Raw genomic sequence first — 16,326 nt, 5'->3', positions numbered from 1 at the left:
ATAATCCCCCAAACTGGGCGTTGGGACTGAATCGTTTAGCCATTGGCTCACAGAGAGGGCTGCTCTCCCCACCCAGAAATGACCTCTCCTCCCCTTTGCAATTGTCCTCACTCCAGACACCTGGAACATGCCACAGCATTATTAACTCTTTCTGAGGGTTGTTTACAGGACACAACTTTGCTTTCTGGAGTACCTGGGCTGCCACCCTTTGGCACCACTTCCCTCAGTCTACAAAGACTGCTGGGGGCAAATCTATGGAGTCCAGGTATTCCAGTGCTAGTATCTTGTAATTCACTGAGAGTGGATTGATGGCCCATAAAGCCCGAGGAAGCCATCAGTCTGTCCTGACCTCAAAGGCTCTGAGCTCCAAATGCACCAGCTGAGATGGGCCTGTTTGTGGCTTCATTGCAAGCAGGAGACATCTTCCTCTATAGGCTGAAGGGAGGAGGGCACTTCCCCAGCCAGTGTTTGGAGACAGCAGTACCTGAAGAATTTAAGAAAATTCAAGTTGTCACTGGTTTGGGGGGTTTTAGCCTTTTCCTTTTGTTTGGTTGCTGCAAGACCTAAGCAAACTCATAATTCTGGCAGACAGCAGAAATCATGCAATTCTTTTCTCTCTGATGGTATTGCAAAGTACAGATGACACCATTCCAAGAAGGCCCTATTTTGCCAAGTGATGTGAAGCTATGCCTTCCTGTCTCGATTCCTGCAGGCTTGGGATAAATGATGGGCATCTGCACCTTCCCTGTCTTCCAAGGGCTGCTCCATGTCTTTCCTTATTTCTGTGGCAGCAAATGAACAGAAACAGAACTGCTGCTCAGGGACAAGAGAGACCTGCCAATCTTTGAGCAAACAGACTGCTGATGCCTTCACTGCAGAGGCCAATACTCACTGTGATTTTTTTCCTGTTTACACTGGAACTTGAGTGGGAGAAGGAAGGACCACTTGCACTCAACCCATGCTCACTACACCACCAGCAGTAAGGCTTCACCTTCCCAGGTGCAAAGCAATGGCCCCTTCCCTCAGTGCTGGGGCTGGGCTGACAGTTGCAGAGCCATGACCTGCCGTTGGCCACAGTGCTGCAATGGGCACTGCTGAGGCCACAGTGGGGGCCACGGATTCAGGGATGGAGGCTGGCAGGTGGTAGGGTGCAGCCAGCAGGCCCTGCCAGGGTCCCCAGCCCCAGACTGGAGGGCAGGTTTCCCACAGCAGCCACCCCTGAGGCCTTTGGGTAAGGAACAGCACATCCTTCACAGAGAAATATCTTGTACTGAAGCCATTTGGGCTGTCTTCTGCTGAGGGCTACAGTTTCTCTCTTCTTTTGACTGACACCTGACCAGCAACCTTCAGAAATTCATGCAGACTCTCTCCAAGCACCTATGGGTTATTTTCTTGCCTCCTTCAGCTGACCCCATCTCTTGCTATGCTGCAGCCCTGGCAGGGTTAAACATGGCATTGGGCTACCTCAAGGACAGTGCTGCATGTTCTGCCTAGAAACAATCCCCAAACTGACGCAATCGGAGCTCTACCTGTCATACTGCACAGAGCAGTGGGGTTCAGGGGAGGGCATAGTGGAAGCTTGCTGCCAAGAGGGGAAAAAAATGTGGCTCTGGAGACAGTGGCAGACCCAGTTACGTAAGTTTAAGGACCTGGCCAAAAGCAGGTTGAAGAGTGGTGTACAATGGCATCAGCAAGTTTCTCCTGCTATTACTATGCCCTTCTCCTCTCTCTGCACGACTCCAGTCCTTCTCAAGATGCCCTCATGGGGTCTGCAGCTCTCTCCCTGCCTTGTTGTGCACAGGTCCTTCCAGAACTGAAGCATGAACACACAACCCAGCACTTTGTATTCTAGAAATATGGCCCAAGCCATCCTGGTATGGTGCAGTTAAAGACGTATAGTGCAGGATGCATTTCTGCCAGCAAGGCTGCTGGCTGTCTTGACTGTCATGCCCTCTGCACTTCACTAGTTTCGACTAGCCCCTTCTCTGTAGTTTGCTCCCTGGTGTCTCAGCAGCTCACCTCGACAGCTGTCCTGTTGCTTACCTCTTCAGCTCTTTCTTTCTTGTGTAGCTTGAGCAACTGATTGTCTTTTCCCAGTGGAAGGAGAAACTAGTGATGGCTTCAATGTTTTCTATGGTATTGCCTTGCTCTGGTACCAGGACTGCCCGGAGTTCCATTTCTGTGGACAGAGACCAAGCCAGTAAGAGTAAGCAGTTCCCCCTCCAGGCCCAGCTGCAGCTACAAAGCAGGACTGACAAAGGGCTGCTTTGAGGGAGCACAGGCTCACTGCACTGACAGGTCATACACCAGGAGAGTTTTGTCTGTGCACCCATTCAGGGTGGGCTGCTGCAGGAACAGGCTGCAAACTGGTACTCTGCATAAAAATCCACTGGCATCAGTAACAACTCCTTTTACTAGTTACCCCATCATATTTTGCTTTCATTTCCAGCAGTTCATGTTTACTCCTTTCAGACAGTGATACAGACCCAACCAGTTCAGGATTTGTGTGTAACCTAATTTCTGTTTGGTCTCTGGGTCCCTGCATCTCTACTTGAATCAGCTTTTAATAACCAAATACGTGATTTTCCCCGTTTTTTTTGTCAATTTATTATTAGCGTCTCATTTAATGAGCAAACAGCAATAAAGCCTCCATGTCTCTCATGAATGTTGTGGCTGTCTATTGATTCTGACAGCATCTTTATAACACTGCAGCAGGTTTTCTGAAATGCAAGGGGCAAACCTTGTCTCTTACAGGTCAGGTCACATAGGCACTCTGAAAATGTACATAGTCACAATTAAAGCTGTCTGGCAATGTGGGCAGGGTTGTTGTGCCAAACCTACATGTATCTGCATGAGTCTCCATTAAACAACGATGATGGTTGTGCCTTCAGCAATCTTAATTGCTGAAATGGAGCATAGTACCTGTTACCTCTTTGCATAATCAGAGTAGAAAATCAGCTCAAAAAACAGAACAACAGAATAACAGAATGACCAAAAATACACAGCAGCTACAGTTTTTCTATCTGCTTGTATTTAGGATCAATTTTGATTTGATTTCAGAAATAAAAATCTGAAAGACATTGAAATTGTACAGTCTAGTAGAGAAGCCTCATTCTGGAAAAGTACTCTGTGTACAGCAAGTGTTATGCAGGATGCTCTTGCCACCTGTGTGAACTGAGCTTTGGAAAGCAGAATACTGGCATCCGGGAGCTGTCTGATCTCAGCACTTGTTTGGAAGGAGAACAAGGTGGCTCCCACTGCACACAAGCACAAGGCATTGCAGCAGGGACAGGGACGCTGTCTGCCTAGGCTCCTGGTAGAGCTCTCCTCTGCAAGCCCTGGGAAAACAACTTCATTAATACATTTGACTTAATGAGCACCATCTCCCATTATTTGCAATTTCCCTCTGTCAAGAAAACTAGGGAATGTAAAAAACAAATCCTTTCATGGCCTCCCACAGCACCAGTACCTGAAAATGCACTGCAACAACTGTGCTGGGCAAGGCGGACTGCTCTACCCAGCCACCAACCACTGTGGCCTGGGGAGAGGACAGAGTCCAGCAGCTATGGGGGCTCTTCCTCACTCAGCCTGGGCACTGAGTCCATTGCAGGCATGTGAAACACACAGAGTGCACTCCAGCTGCTTGGGGAATTGGAAGCACTGATGAGATACAGGCCTGACAGCCACAATGATAGACTTGCACGATCTGTTATGGATGCTGAGGAGAATGTTCCACAAAGTGTGAGTGTTACTGGTTCCTGGCTACAGGCACAGTGAAGAGAAACACCTTGTCCAGACTTGCACTTGTTTACATCCAGGTAAACATTATCCAGTTAAGTGCATATCCTGTGTTTGAGTTATGACTTCAGAGATGAGCTGTTGCATGATATGTCATGGCAGCTGTTCCCCAGTGGCCTTGGAGCCACTGGGACAGTGACCAGATGGTGGGGGTGAGGTGGAAAAGGGCACAGTGGCTTTGTGAGGTGAGATGACACTGTGAGCTTGCAGTGGGTGCATGGGCAGCACCAGCAACTCCTTCTTTCGAGAACACAGGCCAGCCCCTCATATGACTGAATTTGAGCCTCAGTGATGGCAACCCACCATCTGCCTGACCAATCTGCTCCTGCAACAACTGCTTGTCTCTTTACAAAGTCAGGTAGTTGGTGTGTGAGGAAGAAATATTGTATTTTTTTGTGGGTGCTTGAAACACATCCCTTTTGCTTTAAGCTAAGCTCACTGTTTTCTGACCAGCAGATAGAGAGAACAAAATATTTCCCTGCTCTTGACAGCAGCTTTTGACAAATTGCAAGACATTCAGACACCTCTTTATTAACAAGCTTGCAAGTTGTTAACAGATACCTGTTATTTCAAATGAGATCACTGCAATCAGTCTTTTCCTCATAGGCTATAATTCTAGAGCTTTCTTTTGCTTTCCTCTGGATCCTCTCCAGCTGATCCACTTGCCTCTGGAAACATAGTGTGCAAGACTGGAGGCCAAAGCAGTACTGAAGGGGGGGCAGAATTTCTTCATGCGTCCTACATGTGACATTCCTGTTCATTCACCCTAGCAATGTTAGCTTTTTGTGCAACAGGATGACATTGTGGACTTCAGTTCAGTTTGTCACTCACAATAACCTCTGGTTCTTTTTTTGCAGTACTGCTGTATCGTCATCATGCTGCAGTCATTGTCCCTGTGATTATTTATTTATGTGGGACAGTCAATAAATCTGGCTGTGGTGTTCAGCAGCGATTGTGCTGCAGCTTCCAGCTGCCTCACACTGGAGAAATATGAAGCAGTTCATGACTTGCTCCTTCCACTTCACCCTCCAAGTTCCCAGGGAGGGCATTGAACCAGGTCAGAGCTCTTGGTCCATGGCAAGCCAGGCCAGGCCCTTCCTTCCCTTAGTGCAGCAATGACATCAGGAGCAGCTAGAAACAAAAGAGCCAAAAATAAAATTTAAAAAATTAAAAAGAGAAGCCATAACGGTGATGAAGATCAATACTGCTATCCGTGGCTTCCTCTTGCTCTCTTCTGCTGACTACTCTTTGTTGCAGTAAGAATGCAAACTCAGAAGATGATGCTGACCAAGCTCAGCTGTGTTATTTTGAGTAAGAGTGAAGTGACACAAAGCATTTTTTAATGATTTCTCATTATAGAAAAGAAGTGGAATAAGATTGTCTCAATTCCATGATACCCCACTTGTTAGCCACAAACACTCTAGTAAAACACTGAACGTATCTCCAAATCAACAGAGTGGTACCTCCCAGCTCTGTCTTTGAACAAGTAATTCCAGCCCAACACAAATCCAAAGAAAGCTTCTACTCAGGTTGTTGGATGACCAGCAGCAACACTCTGCATAAGAAATACTTATTTCATCCCTTCTTGTCACTTATGATTATTCAGCTTAATTCTTCCTGCCCCTTTCATGTCAGTTAAAAGCTCTACTAAACCAAATGGCCCTGTGCATCATCCTGAAAGTTTACAAAGGGTTGCTAAAGCTTTGAAACTTATCCTGTGCATGGCAGCAAGGAGGACTGGGTTCTGGCACCAAACATGAATGATGCAGAATACGCAGATGAAAAGGTGCACGCAACAGCTTCATGGCTGAGCATCTGCACTACCTCCAGAGTCCTTGTCCTAAGCCTCCTAGAGCTTTCCCATTTCCTAACAGCACACAACTCCTATACCCTTTATCAGAACTGAGTGTTGAAACAAGGGTTCTTTTTTTTTTCATTCTCCCTTATCCTCTAAGTAAATTTTAAGATGACTTTTCAGATCTCCATTCCATTGTGGAATCAGGTGAAATGTTGAGGAGAATGTTATCCTACAGTGCTGCAGTGCAGAAGTATTGCAGTTTATAGGCTTCTCATCCTATCAGTCTATAGGATTGCTGCTGTTGCTGCTGCAAGGACAGAAGACTGAAACAATCCTACTGTTGTCACCAGTGAGGAAATGTATTTCTGCATCTTAGTGACAAATTTGGACCGCTTGGGGCACATATTCAGGCACTATGTCTGAGACCTTATAGTGTAACTTTTGCCCTGAAAATATCTGTTTTCCTAAATGCAACAAAAGTACTTTTCAGTGCTAGAGCTTTTACAGGGAGTGTTTGACCATACTCTTGAATAAAAATATTTTCTCTGGATGTGGAGTTTTCATTGCTTCCCTTTGTGTTTCCAAATTGTTCTTCTGTTTACTTTTCTCCTTTTTCTGAATCAGCTCTGTCGTTACCAGCCCAGAGAAATGCTGACATTAGTGCACGGGTGAGATCTTGGACACTCGCTTTCACTCCAGCCAGCACCAATAACCAAAACAGTAACTCACCGCTTCCTCTGCTGGCAGATGAGGCTGCTGTGCTCAGGTGTCTGCTGGGACAGGAGGACAGATTGGCAGCAGGACATTATTGCCAGCAAAAAGGTCACATCATACTCTCTGAAGTGGCCTTCAGCAAACCGACACAGAGGAGGTCTATTTGGTTCTGTATGGATAAATATAAGGTAATGTATCTAAAGAAAATTACCTGAATGTTGTTTTCCAAGTGCTTAACAGGAAACTGACAGCTGCACTGCAGGACAGATCGCAAGGCGTTAGTGACTGTACCTGGAGACACAGGCTCTGTGCTGGGGCATCTGAAGAAGCAACAAAATGCAGCACATTGCCAGGACAGGGCAGAGGCACTGGTTCTGCTGTGATGTAAACCCTGGCTGCACTCATGTCTTGAGTGCTGCACGGAGGTGCAGACACCACATCCATCACAGGACAGGTTTAGGGGAGTTAGGGCAGGTTAAGAAAAATGCAGCGGATACAACGCCAGGATGGTGACATTGCTATGTGCGGAGAGACAAAGAAGGCTGGGCCTGGGGTTTCATAAAGGAATAGAGCAGCAGGACCGAAGTCTAGAGGCATGAGGTGGCAGACAAGCTGAATGAAGAACACTTCCACCAAAACTCCCAGCACAGGAAAAAGTAGAACTTGTAAAATTGTGACATTTTATCAGTTTCCAAGGGGTACTAACAAGCACATGGTCACTGGCAGGTGGGAAGCCTCAAGGGGCTGCGTTGTGGCCTCAAGGGGCTGCGGGGACAGTGCCCGTGCGAGCGAAGGGGAGGGGCATACCTGCGAGCAGCAGGTGAACCGTGAGCAGGTGCGGGAAGGCCGCGCACACTCGGGCGAGGCCGGGCCGGACCGTAGCTTCCACCGCCCTCGGCAGGACTCGGCGCGACCGAGGCGAGCACCGGGCGGGCAGGACGGAGGTCGCCACGCTGGCACTACCCTGAGGCGGGCGGTGTCCAGCGCCGGGCCATGGCGGAGCGGGGCTGCCTCGGGGCCGCGCGGGAGGGACGCGCCGGGTCGGGCGGCCGGTGAGGGCAGTGGGCGGTGAGGGTGGTGAGGGCAGCGGGCAGTGAGGGCCGCAGGGAGTGAGGGCAGCGGGCGGTGAGGGCAGCGGGGAGTGAGGGCGGTGAGGGCAGCGCGGAGTGAGGGCGGTGAGGGCAGTGGGCGGTGAGGGCAGCGCGGAGTGAGGGCGGTGAGGGCAGCGGGCGGTGAGGGCAGCGCGGAGTGAGGGCGGTGAGGGCAGCGGGGAGTGAGGGCGGTGAGGGCAGCGGGCGGTGAGGGCAGCGCGGAGTGAGGGCGGTGAGGGCAGCGCGGAGTGAGGGCGGTGAGGGCAGCGCGGAGTGAGGGCGGTGAGGGCAGCGCGGAGTGAGGGCGGTGAGGGCAGTGGGCGGTGAGGGCAGCGCGGAGTGAGGGCGGTGAGGGCAGCGCGGAGTGAGGGCGGTGAGGGCAGCGGGCGGTGAGGGCAGCGGGGAGTGAGGGCGGTGAGGGCAGTGGGCGGTGAGGGCAGCGCGGAGTGAGGGCGGTGAGGGCAGCGGGGAGTGAGGGCGGTGAGGGCAGCGGGCGGTGAGGGCAGCGCGGAGTGAGGGCGGTGAGGGCAGCGGGCGGTGAGGGCAGCGCGGAGTGAGGGCGGTGAGGGCAGCGGGCGGTGAGGGCAGCGGGGAGTGAGGGGGGTGAGGGCAGTGGGCGGTGAGGGCAGCGCGGAGTGAGGGCGGTGAGGGCAGCGGGGAGTGAGGGCGGTGAGGGCAGCGGGCGGTGAGGGCAGCGCGGAGTGAGGGGGGTGAGGGCAGTGGGCGGTGAGGGCAGCGCGGAGTGAGGGCGGTGAGGGCAGCGCGGAGTGAGGGCGGTGAGGGCGGCGGGGGGGTGAGGGTCCCGGGCGGGCGGCCGCGAGGGGCCGGGGAGGAAGGGCCGCGGCGAACAGGGCGGGCAGTGGCCGCGAGGGGCCCGCGCGGGTCGCCGCCATCCCCTCTCTCCGCTGCCCTCAGCGCCGTGCCCGGAGCAGCGCCGGAGGGGCCACGGGAGCGCCGCCGCTGCCGGTACCTGTGCACGGCCCGCGGTGAGTGCGGCGGGGCGGGGGCCGCGCCCAGCGCCTCGCGGAGCGGCCGCCGACCGGCCTTGGCCTTCTCTGCAGGCTGCTGCCACATGGTGCAGGTGCTGCTCGCTGCGCTGCTCCTCGTGTGCAGCTCTGTGTCCGGCGGCCCGGCGGGGGGATACACGGGCCTCCCCGCCCTGGGGGGCATCTACTACTACCACTACGGCGGGGCCTACAGCGGCTTCAGCGGAGCGGAGGGGGAGCGAGCCCAGCAGCTTGACCAGCATTTCTACCTCCTGAAGCTGCCCATTGCAAGGGCAGCGATGGCCGTGGGAGGGTGTTTCCTGGTCTTCCCTTGTATTCTTATTTTGGTTGGTGTTCTACGGGTGTCATGGCATTTCCCAGCATGGCTGCTAATTGAATGCACCCTGGACATAGCGATTGCAGTTGGCACAGTGCCTGCTCTGTATTATTTCTTCCATTCTCTCATGGGGGTTTATAATTCATCAGTGTGCAAAGAGAGAGAGCAGCTATATCAAAGCAAAGGCTATCAGGGCTTCTGGTGCAGCCTGCATGGGGCAGAGGTTGCTGCCGGCCTCTTAGGCTGCATGGCCACCATAGCATACCTGTTCAGTGCTGTCCTGGCTGTCAGAGGGTACAGGACAGTTCACCAACAGAAAGAGAAGCCAGGAAAATTATAAGAGCTTTCCAATAATTGCTCCACTCCAGTAATGGCCATGATTTTTGCCAGTCTCTTGAGATGAAGCAGTATGCTTTCCTTGCTTCTGGGCAGTGCAGCCTTAATGCTGCAGTAGAACACACACCAAGTGCGCATAGCTCTAAATATGGAAGAGTGAGGCTATTCCAAACTTGAATTTGCATTATTGAATTATTAATACATCAAAGCTAATCCAATGGCTTGTCTCCTGCCTCCCAGGCAGCCCTGCCATCCCACCGTCTAGTGTCCCATTCTCATCCAGTGAGGACTTCTACAAGTCTTGACACTATATGCTTCTGCTGATAAACAGCTTTGTGTACCCAGAACTGTCTTTACAAAAGGCACATGACTTCTTAAATACGAGTGATTGAGGCCTGTGGTTGTGGCAGCTAAATACTGCTTCTTGTAGGTCTCGGAATTAACAGGACAGCACAAACATGGCATTTATAAGGCCATCAAAAAATCCTGAAAAAAACTTGCAAAATGATGGATACACTCAGTATAACTTGTGACACAACACCTTTTCAAACTCCTGGAGAGGGCTCATTTTGTATGAAATGGTCTTCTATGTAACTTGCATACAACAGTTTTGCTGAAAAAGATGCCCTGAATTGGGATAACCAGACAAAATCTTTAAGAGATCAAAGGAGTGGCTTAATGTACAAGTATATCGCTTTCAAAATACATTTTTAATGTAGAAGTCGGGGAAATGAGATGCTGGTCTTATGCTTTTGGGTTTTTTTAGAAAGACTATTATAGGAAATTTAACTAGGAAAAGTAACACTAGAGTCACCAAGTTATACCTCAAAATAAAATGTCACTTGAGAGCAGTACCCACTATGAGTTGTTCATATAAAGATGGAACCATCACGGTCTCACAGACCAGTTCTGCCCATATTAGAAAAAACTTAGCACACCAGAAACATGCTTTACCTTGGACATATCGCCACTTTCACTGGCACCAAGTGACTAAATCCTCACAATTACCAAAACCACGGAACATGGTTGGAACTAGAGACAGGAGAGTAAAACAGATGCCAAACAGGAACATGCCAGGTGCTCTGCAGTTTGATTTCCCCCACTTCTTAGTACCTAGATGCATCAAGTGTCTCAGCACAGGGATTTATGTGGACAACCCACTGTAGTCCTATTCCTGTTAACATTTCTGTATTTTCCCTTGCTGCAGTTACTTCTAAAGAGATGTACAGTGCTATTTAGAGCAAGTTCACAGGGCAGGATTCCTCTAGCAGGCAACAGAAAGCTGCCTTACTAATTGGTATTATGAATTCCACCCTCAGTGTTCTGCAAGTAGCTTTTGTATGGAAGGCTGATGAGGGAAGTAGCACACAGAGCTCAGTAAAGGAGAACTTGCAGCACAGCTGCTGTTAGACACAGCTACTTTGACTGGGATATGGCACAAAGTCTCTCCAGCACAGTAATAGAATCAGAATAAACTGTTAGATAAAAGTAAAAATTTTTATTGCTAAGTCAGATGAAAATTTGATGCAAAAATATTCTTCCTTTCTGAACTGCTCTATACATTTGAATAAAGAATCAATGGACTAGTGTTTTTCAGCAATCTGACGTTATTTGCCTCTCCAAAGAAATATGAACATAGGCCACAGTGCTGAAGGTGCATTCACTGGACAACCTACTCCACACACAATAAAAACAGGGATTGTTATAGGTGCATACTAGAGTGGGATACAGAAAATACTCTCCTTTTTAAAAACAAAAACAACAACAAAAAAAACCAACATGAAAAAAGATAGTAATTGTTGATTGCAAGTTGGTGCACTGCAATATTTAATTAATGTGCTGGGTCATATGAATCAAGTTTAACAAAAGGCAACATTTTAAATATGGAAAAAGAGGAAAAATACAGTTGAGTCTTCAGAGATCAATAGAACAGCATATGCCTGCACAGAACCAAGGAGGTGATGCTAGTGCTTGAAGGCTTTTGGCATGGGACATGAAAGCCATCACCATCTGGAAGGAGTGCAGAAGCTCTGCAGGTCCAAGGCCTTAGGTGTGGCTGAAGGCCCTGTGCACTAGGGGAAGGATCTCAGACTGCACAGCAGCCTGTCCTCGAGAGGGAGAAATGCTTGCTTCTCCTTGGAACACGATTTCATCCTCCCACCTAACTGAGGATTCTGGTCTGGTATGAACAGTCTGTGATGCTGCCTTCACTGGGCCTGTTCATGGTGCTTGGGGCAACTTGGAGGATATCCCGCATCCTGAACACCCCAACTCCGCATCACTGAATATAACCTTTATGGGTTGCATTTGCAGAAGCCTCTTTTGGACAGGACAGCGCAGGTAGGTACCTTCAGGGTACCTTTGTAGGTGAGGGCACTCATCAGCAGAGCCAGAATTACTGAAGGGATGGACCAACCAGCTTCCCATCCTCACGTGGCTGTGGCTGTGTGAGCGTGGCAGGGCTGGCACTGCTCAGCCGGCATGACAGCCAAGCTGAGAACCTCCCTCTAACAGCAAGTCTGAATGAGTGGGGCGTTCCCAGGGATGTGGCTACGTGGAGATGACATATCTGTGCAAGACCCACTAAAAAAAGGGGAAAGGGACTGGAGAACAGAAGACAACTGAGAAAACACTTTATATCCCTTGCTGTGAGTCCTTCAGTAGACTCACCTATTTGTACCCATTCCACCTACAGCAGTGCTCCTCAGGAGCTTGAAATCTAGGGTGATGTTACTAAGTAAGGTAGGGAAAACACAGAGGGAGGCAGGAAAACAAAAGGTGGTGGAGGAAAGCAACTATGACTTGTCCTCACCAGACAGATGAAGATAACCCAGCCATACCAGTGTCTGACCAATGTCAGAAAAAACCCCATTTTTTTGGATGACAGTGACCTCAAAGCATGTCTCAACACTTCAAATCTTGTGTTAGAAAAAACAAGACATTTGCATGAAAAAATCATGCCAGTGTCTTTACTGACACCCAAAACTGGGAAAAAGTAGCACTTTTCGTGATAAACAGGCACCATTTTTAATGCATGAAAAAGATTTTGGATGAGTGGAGAAAAAGCTTCACAATGCTATGGCTGAAGTGGAAAAGGAAAAGCTCAATCTTCAAAGCACATGAAAGATATGCAGAAGCTGCTTGAGGACACCAATACTCGTCTTAGCCAAATAGAGGAAGATTATGTCGAACAGGTAAAGTCAACTCAGGCTGTGCTGCCCAGTGTGAGACAAACAGTTCATACCAGCTTAAGCAGAGAAATCTGTAGACTCTACCTAGTAAGGAAGAAAACAAACCATGTCTTCCATGATAATTCACAGCCATAGAAAATAGGAGCTGCCTGTATTAAAACTGCCACCACCATGAAGAAGAGCAGTTCAGAAATCCGGATGCTTCATTGCAAAGCTGTTTTCCTTAGTCCTTCAACACTGAACTAGGTAGAGCCATTCATTACTGACTCCTTATGGAAACTCCACACAGTGCTACTGGTTCAGACTGGCAAGGACACACTGGAGTTTCCACATCAGTGCAAGAAATAGAGACCTGATTTGCGTTAACATCTGCCACTCTCAGAGTGCAAGGTTTGTCACAGTCTTACTCAGAAAGAAGGGTTTCTGCATCAGTCCCATACTGGACAGAGGCTGTTCTGCAGCCCTTTCGAGTACCAGAAAGTGTTGGGCTATGCACAGACATTTGGTATAGTTATTACCAGTGATGGAATCAAAAGTTGTAGTTAAATACATTGAGATGAGCCTTTTCTGCATACTTACATGATGAGAATGTGAAAGAAATTTGGAGTTTAGCATTTGAATCTTTTCTGCTGTTGTTTCTCTGCCTAAGGGATTCAAATGCTGTTGTTTTTGTGATTCTAAGAATTAGCTTCAATCTCCAATTCCAAATGAAATGGGCATTTAAACAACAAAAAACTGTGAGTATAAACTTTGGAAAAAATGGGTTGTTTCATGATTACATCACAAGTAGCACAAAGTGTATCTTTAAATACTGTTCCTCATGCCTGGTAAAAATACATGTTTTTCCCAGTGAGAAGAAATTCAAGGTGCTTTGAAATTTTCAGTAAAATCCGTTAGATTTTGTCAAAAGATCTACATTTATATTGACAGCATCCCACAAGTAGTCTGCACGGTATTTCCATCTTGAGTAAGGCCCAAATTTGATCCTAAAATAGACAACTCAAGCCCCTCAGATCTCTTCAGAAGAAACTCTTTTCTTCATAGATATAATTAACAAAGAAGAAAGAGCACTAGCCCACATTACAGTCACGATTATTGCACCACTGACATGACTCGGGCAGCTGCAGTCCAACTCTGTTAGAAAGGAAGACAGATCCGCATGTTACAGGGGCAATGGTCTCCACAACCCTTACAAAGGTGACAACACAGGCAGCCAACTTACACCCTGTACCAAAAATCCTCCTGGAAACACAACGCATCTGAGTGCAGACTGGCCTTTTCACCATTAGTGGGACTATTTTAAATATCTTTTTCGGTGCTGATAAAGACATTACTAAGATGAAAAGTTCTATTTTAACTTTTGTACTGAAAGCTAAGCAGGAACAAGTATGCTTTCACCTTGTTTGTGGCCAAATTGGGCACGTACCATGAAATGCTGGTTGCGGGAAATTTGGAATATGATTCCTGTTTTCAAAGGCAAGCAAAGACGCTGTAGCTGACAGTGCAGATGTTTGTGTTGGTGGAACAGAGCACTAGATGCTGCAGGGCAGCCCCACTGCTTGCCAGCCCTGGAGCAGCACAGTGCTGCTTCCAGCTTGGCTCCCCTGACTGGGCACTGAGACAAGCACAAGCTCCTGGGCTTATCCCATATCTTCTGGATACAGGAAGCCTCTACTCTGAAGCATCCATGCTAGAGGTGGCCAAGCTGCTGATGAATTGGGTCTGTGCTATGCAGCGAGAAGCACTAGCTCTACACTTACCTTAATCAACCAGTCCAGAGCTGATCTTTCCTATGCTCGATATAAAATGCATAGTTGGCACCTGCTTATCACTCAGCTATGTATTTTCTCATCCTGCACAAAATGATCCCATCATAACCCTCACTCTTCCTGCACTAGTTCTGACCAGAAGACTGGTACCCCCAGTCCTCCACTGCCCTAACAATATCCATTGGGAAAAGCCCCCAGCCTATCTGCTGTGGAGTGCTTTCTCCCCTACCCCTAAATAATAAAGTGCTGGGCTGAAGGGGAGAACAGCTTAAGTGCAATCAATAAAAGTGCTTGCAATTAATGTAGGAAACCATTTTTAGGTCAGCTTCATTGCAACTGGCTGTATTCTTTCAAGGAATAACAAAGTCAGGTGTTGCGGGAAGGGCAGGACACTGCATCAGAAATATTCACAGGACTCTTAACACTGAACATCTCCCCCTCAGCAGCCTCCTCACCCCAACCACACATGTACACCAGCCCCTTTCCTGCAGAGCTGGCAGAATTTCGGGGTTTAAGGAGTTACATACAGTCCCAATCACAGAGCTCAGCTGCTGGTCTGAGTGCTCCTAGAACAACTGAGACTCTGCAGTGAAGAGTGGAAAGCCCAGACTGTGGCACTCCTGATTCTTCCTCGACTCCATTAAGGAAGCAGCAGGTGCCTGTACTCCTTGCAGATCCCAGTTCTGCCTGGAGGGCAATACAGCCCTTATGAAACAGAGCTTCCTGGGACAGACACCATGGGAGTGGTATTCATAGGGTTACAAAGCTGTGTCAAACTCATCTGGCAGGGATGGTGCATGTTCCTCTTTTGGCTCCTGATGTGCTCCATTCTCCTGGTGCTGCTTCATTTGTTCCTTCACTTCCTCTTCCAGATCAGGTGGCACCACAAATTGATCTTCTGGCTCCATTTGGGATGGAGCAGCAAAATAGCCTGTCTTCTTCTTGGGTGCCTCCGTGGCTACTTCAATGAGGTTGAGGCTCTCCTCCAAGGGCACTATCGAGCCATTGGAAAGCTTCTTTCCATAAAGACAACATGTGGAAAGAGATTTTTGCAGTTCACACTTTTCCTTGACCCCTCTCTGCACAGTGTTGCTGTTTACGCTGTTCTGTCTCCGAATGATGAAGATGAGCCCAGAGTCATCCTCTGGCCCTGGAGCAGAGGAGCTGTACTCTGCAGTAAGACATTCAAACTCCAGGCCCTTTCCTTTACAGCAGTGGATGTCCACTTCTACCTCCACTTTACTGCCATTCGTCATAACACCTTCCACAGGCTGCTCATCATCGCTATCCAGACCGTTGTCAGACTGGTTGCTGGAGAAGGTGGCACTGGAAGGTTGGCGCTGAAATATGCTTGAGGGTGGCACAGGATGTAGGCTGCAACGTCGCTCTTGTCGTGGTAGCAAACTGCTATCAAGACCAACAGCACTGTGTTCATCTGAAGCAGTAGAGCCCACCTCACTGCTGACCTCAGAAGCAGACAGTTCACTGCTGAACTCTGAAGCAATTCCACTGCTAGATGAAGGGGTTGCTGGCTTGGTGGTGGCTGAGCTAAATCCGCCAGGACCTGTCAGAGTGAGGCCATGCATCTCACACGTGCAGTTGTCCTCACTGATGTTCAGACACACCACCATTGCACCTACATTGTCTTGGCAACCATAGCTTTGGGCTAAAGTGCAGAGTTTCTTTGCAGCAGCTAGTGGGTCATGTAGGTGCCGCACGGCTGAGATGGCCTCTTCATAAGAAAGGTGTTCCCAGAGAGCTTTGTTCCCTAGAAGTAGCAGCTCATCTTGTACAGTCAGTGGTATCGAATTGACATGTGGTTTGGGCAGGATCCAAGGATGCAAGTACGTGCAGCCCAGCATCCGAGTACAGCAAGTCACACCATTGACCTTATTGTCCTGCAGACAAGAGAAACAAGGCAGTAGCACTGGATGTGCTATTAGATCATTTGGAGAGCAACCTTTCCCCTGCCCATATGCTGGTTTGGAGCCTTGAGAAATGCCAGTTAGACAGCTCCACTATAGGAGAAAGGGACTTAGGTGCAAGTACTACAGCACAGACATTCACTACCTGATCAGAAGGTACAGTAACTCCCATCACTCATGCTGGCAATAACACACTTTTACCCTACAAGACTTCCTGTGACACTGAAGAATTGTAGCAGAATCCTCTGAAATGTGCAGACTACCTGCAGCACACTGATCAGAGAGTCTCACTCAGAAGTCTTACACAAAATGTATTTTTTTCAGTATGAGTGAGATAGTGACTTGTGACTTTTGACTTTCTCAGTGCAAGGCAGATTATTC

General features: G+C 48.7%; 2 protein-coding genes across 5 annotated transcripts in view; one reads left to right on the top strand and one right to left on the bottom strand.

Moving 5' to 3' along the window:
• The first annotated feature begins 7,022 nt into the window (after positions 1 to 7,022).
• Positions 7,023 to 10,674, top strand: MARVELD3 (MARVEL domain containing 3). Its single transcript, XM_071567223.1, has 3 exons — positions 7,023 to 7,145; positions 7,193 to 7,362; positions 8,317 to 10,674. The coding sequence occupies exons 1-3, from the start codon at positions 7,023 to 7,025 to the stop codon at positions 9,062 to 9,064; spliced, it is 1,041 nt and encodes a 346-aa protein (XP_071423324.1). The 3' UTR covers positions 9,065 to 10,674.
• Positions 9,752 to 16,326, bottom strand: part of PHLPP2 (PH domain and leucine rich repeat protein phosphatase 2) — a 34,919-nt gene continuing 28,344 nt past the window's right edge. For 3 of the 4 annotated variants that reach the window (XM_071567928.1, XM_071567929.1, XM_071567930.1), the window contains one exon: positions 9,752 to 15,918. In XM_071567928.1, coding sequence (XP_071424029.1) covers positions 14,779 to 15,918 — 1,140 coding nt within the window. In that variant the 3' untranslated portion in view covers positions 9,752 to 14,778. The remainder of the gene's footprint in view (positions 15,919 to 16,326) is intronic. The other variant, XR_011698914.1, reaches the window with a different exon arrangement.

The sequence above is a fragment of the Pithys albifrons genome, chromosome 12 (genome assembly GCF_047495875.1).
Source record: "Pithys albifrons albifrons isolate INPA30051 chromosome 12, PitAlb_v1, whole genome shotgun sequence".
Lineage (NCBI taxonomy): Eukaryota > Metazoa > Chordata > Aves > Passeriformes > Thamnophilidae > Pithys > Pithys albifrons.
Note: the sequence above shows the minus strand (reverse complement) of the source record. Positions and strands in the feature narration are given on the sequence as shown.

Bases quoted from the DNA above. Each gene is read 5' to 3' on its own strand.
- MARVELD3 (XM_071567223.1), top strand. From the start codon at position 7,023: ATGGTCACTGGCAGGTGGGAAGCCTCAAGGGGCTGCGTTGTGGCCTCA. The intron at 7,146-7,192 runs GTGCGGGAAGGC...GCCGGACCGTAG, and splicing joins AGCAGGTGAACCGTGAGCAG to CTTCCACCGCCCTCGGCAGG. The intron at 7,363-8,316 runs GTGAGGGCAGTG...CGCTGCCCTCAG, and splicing joins CGCGCCGGGTCGGGCGGCCG to CGCCGTGCCCGGAGCAGCGC.